The 6,240-nt window shown below is 32.4% G+C and overlaps 1 protein-coding gene across 1 annotated transcript in view; it reads right to left on the minus strand.

The window, feature by feature from the left end:
* The window catches only part of Il1rapl2 (interleukin 1 receptor accessory protein like 2), a 1,274,770-nt gene that overhangs the window by 598,899 nt on the left and 669,631 nt on the right, over positions 1-6,240 (minus strand). Inside the window, exon 4 of the mRNA XM_008852990.1 lies at positions 5,911-6,064. Coding sequence (XP_008851212.1) covers positions 5,911-6,064 — 154 coding nt within the window. The remainder of the gene's footprint in view (positions 1-5,910; positions 6,065-6,240) is intronic.

Below are 6,240 nucleotides of genomic sequence, written 5' to 3' on the forward strand. Positions count from 1 at the left end.
TATATATTTACTTAAAGACCAAACAATGGATTGGTCGCAAATGCTTTAAATTAAAGGACATTCCAGTGACCTTCCACTTGAGTTCTGGAGCAACCAACTTTTATAGGCCTCTAGGTATCATACATTCTCTCCTTTTGGCCCAGCACCTAGATTAAGGATCTTCACCCAGAGTAGCAGTGGGACATAGAAGGAAAAACAGTGGACTCAAGAGATGAGAGTCCTAATCCAGTCTGCTGTTTATCAGCTGCTGTTGTTATTAGTACTAATGGATTACCATTGCAGCAAACTCCACACAGGCCCTACAAGGAATAGAATGGGGTCGCAGAAATGAACATGCTTTGAGATTGCAAAGAGATATGTAAACACAAAGTTGACTCTCTTTTCACCAATTGAATAACCACCCAACCAAAGTAAGCTAAAAAATATTGAATATAGTCTATGTGCTTACCACTTGAGAACATTTTAAAAAATCCATTAAGGAGCTTATACACTGTTTGGGAAGACATGATAAGTAATGGAAAACAACAAGCAATTATAATTGAGCACAAACTGAAGGTCCAACAAGTATCTTTTTAAAACTGTTGAGTATGGGATTATTGGTAGTATATAAAAAGGGCTTTATTGGCTACACATTTCGCTACTTATCTACATTCTTGAAGTTTGTTCTAAGAAAACAGTGTATTCAAGTGCTTTCAAGGATATGAAAGTATAATGCAGTTGTTCAAGTTTATGGAATGTCTTAAAATCAATTCCATCTCATTTCTAAAAATTTACAATACATATTCAAATGTCATAGACAGGAAGTTATCTAGAAAAATCTTGCAAAAACAAAATTGTAGAGATTTGACCTAGCAAATAAAGAAATTTCCACAAAATTCAACTTTTTCTCTTTCTTTCCTCTCTCTGTCCCTTTTTCTGTTAGAGATCTCATAGAAATTTTCTTTTAAAATATCATAGAATTGTACCTTCACTGAACACCATTTGGCAAATATTGATTTTAGTGAACAATTGGTTCCAAGGGAAAACACATTTCTGCATCCACCGGTCTGCTTTTAGAAACACAGAAAAAGAAACTTGATCCTAAACTCTTTCTTGTACATAGTAGGCATTCATTTATGTTAATTTATCTTAGAAAACCGAGTTAACATTATTTAACTAGACCCTTGTCCGTTCCTTTACTACCACTTGCTTAGAGTCATTGTACTAAAACAAAGAAATTGGAATTGGGTCTTTTTCAATATGAAGTATTCTATTAGAAGAGCTATGCCACCAAAACATGAAATTTGGTAAATTGTGTTTCATGTTTACCTTTGTCTGTTTTTCTGACATCTCAGATGGAATTCTGCATCCCATTCCAAATGATTTTAACAAATGTATGTACTAAGAGCTAAGGACTAGGCTGAAACAGGGATATGTAAATGGCAACAGGGAATTACAAAAGACTAAATAATGAATGTTCAAAATTATTTTCTAGTGGAAAGTAAACATTATAAATATTTCCATATCTATTTTCAAAATATACAGTATACTAAGCAAATGCAATTATATGGTTCATCTCTGGTTCTGGGAGTCAAAAAGAACTAGATATTCTAGTTCTTTCATATTATGAAACCTATATTTCATAATATAATATTGTATTATGAAACCTCTCCTTTAGATATCACTTCTCTATATTTGAGTTTCTTTCTCTATGAAATAGGGTGGTAACAGTAAGTACCTCCTCTTGTGATTGTTTTCTTAAATGAATAAATGAAAGCACAGCAGGTACAACATGTACTACATAGTGTGCTACAGCAACTCTTCTTTAGATCTCTGGAAACTGCTTACAATTATTACATCTAGCTGTTCTCCTAGAGATCAGTTTCCTTTGCTTATCGTTACTCAGTCAAAACTCACAGTTGTATTTATTTCACTGATTCTACACCATCCCACCATCCCAGGATTGTTTCTTCCAACCCCAGCCTCATCCTAATTTCTCTTTATTAGTAATAAAGGCATAAAAGAGCTAAGTTCTTGGGTCACCAATCATACTCCTCTGTGTGTAAGTAGCCATCAGTTCTATACCAGAAGAAAACTATCTTAACAAACTATATAATCAAAATGGCACAAGCAACAATGCACTACAGTTAAACTTTTCAGTGAAGAATTATTAGCACTTGCCAAAGTCATGCATTTGAACATCTCCAAAGACTGATCTCACATCCGACTTCCAATTTTTATGGAGCTTTATATGTCCGGATTGCTTTGCTACTGTTTATTAGTGGTAACTCAGTAGCAATGTCTTTGAAGGCTATCGTACAATAAAAATTTCTTGCAATGCTATTCAATTACAAGTATGTTAAGAGATTGTCCATAAATATGAAAGTTTTCCAATTAGGAATGCTAGAGGTGTCTACATTAATCAGGAAAGGGTATCATTTGCCAATTTACTGGAGAACAGGTAAGTAGAGTTCGTTTCCTAAATGGCTAATATGCATTTCTAAAAGGTTGCACAAAACCATTTGCTCATGAATGATTTGACAGGTGAACAAGTCAATTCATGTTGGATTTCTGTTTCCTTCATTTTTTGAAGACCCAATAATTTATGTCTGTCGTCAAACTTCTAATTATTTTGTTAACCCTCTCATTTCTTTTCTTATTCTTTTATTATCATTTGATCTACAATTTCGTCTTCTAAGAAACAAATCTCCTGTCTTTCCTGATTATTTCAATTAACCCTCTGCATCAATTCAATGTGAGAATCAATGCCAAAAATCTACAAAATAGCAAATAGTTACCTAAAATATGCTGCAGAAAATACGTACTCTTTGCTGCAGGCATATTGATTAAATGACCTGAACTTCCCAAATTGTTCATGTTTTCTGCTACATACTGTTCCTTATCTATAAGCAGCTTCCAAGGAAATGAAAAGAAAATCCTAGAATATTGTTGTACAAGTATGCTGTAATTTGTAGAATTAATATGCTGTAGAAAGTTACATTTCAATAAAATTCTATTTTAATGGAATAAGAAAACTAATCAATGAAATACTATTGGAACTCCTTTTATATTAAGAAATAATTTCATTAAGCAAATGTTTGTTTTCTAACTTATCAGATTCAATAACTGGATATTTTCATACTTGATCTACTTAAAAGAACTAGTTCTATAAACCCTGACGTATATTTTATTGAAGACATATTTCACCAATTTATAAGTTTAAAAAGAACAGTTAGGAGATATCCTTTTAAACATTGATATTCTTATAAAATATGCATATTTGCAGTGCGCTGTTTTGTCTTTATCTGCATAATTTTATAATTAACAAATCATATTACTTCCATATTGAAAATCCTATTCCATGCCTATATACTACTACATTCATTAGTTTTTAATATACCAGATTTATATGTTGAATTAAGAGAAGAAAATCAGTTTAACTGCTCTCATAATACTGAACTAACAGAGCACATAATACCGAAAATAATCAGCCTTCAAAAAGAAACTTGTTGTCCTTCCATATCTAGAAGTCATTTTGTTTCTACATCAACCATAATATTGAAACTCCATGAATGCACAGTTTTCTTATCATATGGATGATAAGGACACTGATTTGAAAATAATAATGAAATAAATCTTGAATTATTTTTCTAACTCTCAGCTCATTATTTGGTGTATAATTTTTACTTAGTAAATTTGCATCTAAGTGGTAAATGAGTAAATTACTACTTTCACTGATTGAGGTTACTTTGACCATATGTTCCCCTGACATGTTTTCCTTGGATATCAATGACCTAAGTTTTCATGATAACTATTTGGAGTTTAAAGGAAACAATTTGGGACCTGTGAAAATGTGTTTGTAGTATGTGTGTGAACTACAACGTGTTCACAAATTAATCATATCTATGACTTTGACTGTTTGTAACAATATTCTTTCTTCCAGTGATTTTCAAAGCATTCTTGTTCCTTGAAAGGTATATAACAGAGTTACTACAACAAAATTTAAATTCTTTGTGTTACTGATGTACAAAATTAGAATCTGGAGAGGACTTGGAGGTTGCTTTTTAAAATTCTCATGTACATCCCACCTGAATTCTATCATATGATCCTGATACACACAAAAAACATTGAGAACCTCTCCATGGTAGTCAATGAAGTGTTAAGCCCATAGCTTATTTTAAAAGTTTAGAACAAGTAAATTAAAATCATATAAATGCACAAAATAAGCACCCCTAGTAAATTTTTTTTCCAGAATCAGGAATGAAACTAAAAGCACAAACTGTTGATAATGTAATCCATTAGATGATAGTGTAAAGAAGGCTTGAGGCTTGCTTTATTATAGTTCAGTTTAGAAACAAGTCAAATACTATACAGAGTGTAGTAAATGATTGCCAAACACAAGGACTTTGTCTGATAAGGATCTGTGGTTTTGATCAAAGTGACCATGCTTCGTGCATGTTCAGGTCACTTACTAATGATATGCATGTGATTGACTCTTCTGCCATGAACATGTCATGGACGTCTGGCACATGTTGAAGAAATCAGAAACTAATCAAAGTAGATTTTTGCTACTTGGAATAAGTACAAAATGGTAGTTATTTTGAAAATATTTGAAAGAAAAGAACATGCAATTCTAATCCAAAGAACTATTAAAAGTTTCACAGAAAGTGCTATCCAAATTGAAACTATGAAATAAAACTGTCATTTGTTAAGACAGAGTGTATATTAGTGTATTGAAACTTGGGGATCAAAATTGAACTGAACATATGAGTTATACCACTGAATACAGAGAATACTGGTTCATCTAATTTTAATACTGTTCCTAAAATATCAGGCAGGAATTAACAAAAGTAATAGAGAAAAAAAGTTCCCCTAAAATTAGCAAGAATGTGCTATAATTAGCCAACTGTGTGATGTCAACATTAGATGACTAAACAGGTAATGCTTACATACAGTACTCATAAGTCAATTAATGCAGTCTCTGAATGCTAAGTCCTCAGTGCTGCAAAATCCAAAACTTATTGAGTGCCAAAATGACACCACAGAAAAGTCCACATATGGCATTATGTGATGAATCATAGCAAAATGGTGTCTAAAATGACTGTCAGATAATCTGTATAAGGTATTTATAAGACGAAAACGAATTTTGCATTTATTCTTGAGTCCCATCTCTAAGATACCTCATCATGTGCCCATAAATATTCCAAAATAAAAACCTGAACTATGAATTGCTTCTGTTCCCAAGCATTTTGGGTAAGGAACATTGAACTGGTTGGCGTGTAAATTAACCAAGATTTGCTCACTAGCGACTTTCTGTCATAAACTCACTTTTGTGTTAACAGTTTTAGAGCCCATTCTATGTTTGTTTCCCAAAATTATGAGGAAATAATGCCCTCAGATTTTCTGTTTTATTCCTAGGTATTTTTACTTATTTGTGCGCACTCTTCTTTTGGAGTTGCTTAATCTGTGTGTCAATAGAAACTCTTATTAACAGCTCTCAATTATGACGAACTTTGTATAGATTTCCTTTGGAATACAGTTCAACAGATTTCATTCCAAAATTCCAACAGAACTTCCAAAGGCAGCTTTCACCTTCATGGAGATCCCACACATGGATTAAGTCAAAATTTTAGAATGGTACTAGTATGTCTTTTCAGATTCCTGTACTAACACTCATTGGCGGATAGAAGAATTTAGAAGCTTTTATAACAGCAGAGAGCACATAGGCAGCATTTAGTCCCTTGATCCCTAAACATGTATATTCTAAATACAATCTTAGTTCAGCAAAACACAATAATAGTGATGTTTCCAATAATTTGATTTGCTGCTAATTCTAAATTCACAGGAATTTGGCTTGTGAAACAAAATTCTTTCTCAGAACAGATTACACTTAAAATGACAATCATTATTATTTGGTCAACCAGCTCCTACCTGTAACTTTCAGTTCTGTTGTTCGTCTTACAAGCTTTCCTTCATATTTAAGTTCACACGTGTAATTTCCTCCATCTTCTTCTTGAACTTCCTGAATGAGAAGAGTATTCCCCTTCTGTATTATAATGCTTCTCCACATTTTTGGCTTGCACTCCTGTAGAAAAATATTTGCAAGTAAGGGAACATAAATATTCACACCAGTGTGTCTTAAAATTGGCAAGGTAAAATTTTTACATTTTAATAATCTTTCCTTTCATTTTCCATATATGTAATTAAGAAGTTTAAACAACGTTGAAGGAATACCATAATTACATCTTACTTTTTCCAGTT

Source organism: Nannospalax galili, unplaced genomic scaffold (genome assembly GCF_000622305.1).
Source record: "Nannospalax galili isolate Female #2095 unplaced genomic scaffold, S.galili_v1.0 scaffold25, whole genome shotgun sequence".
NCBI lineage: Eukaryota > Metazoa > Chordata > Mammalia > Rodentia > Spalacidae > Nannospalax > Nannospalax galili.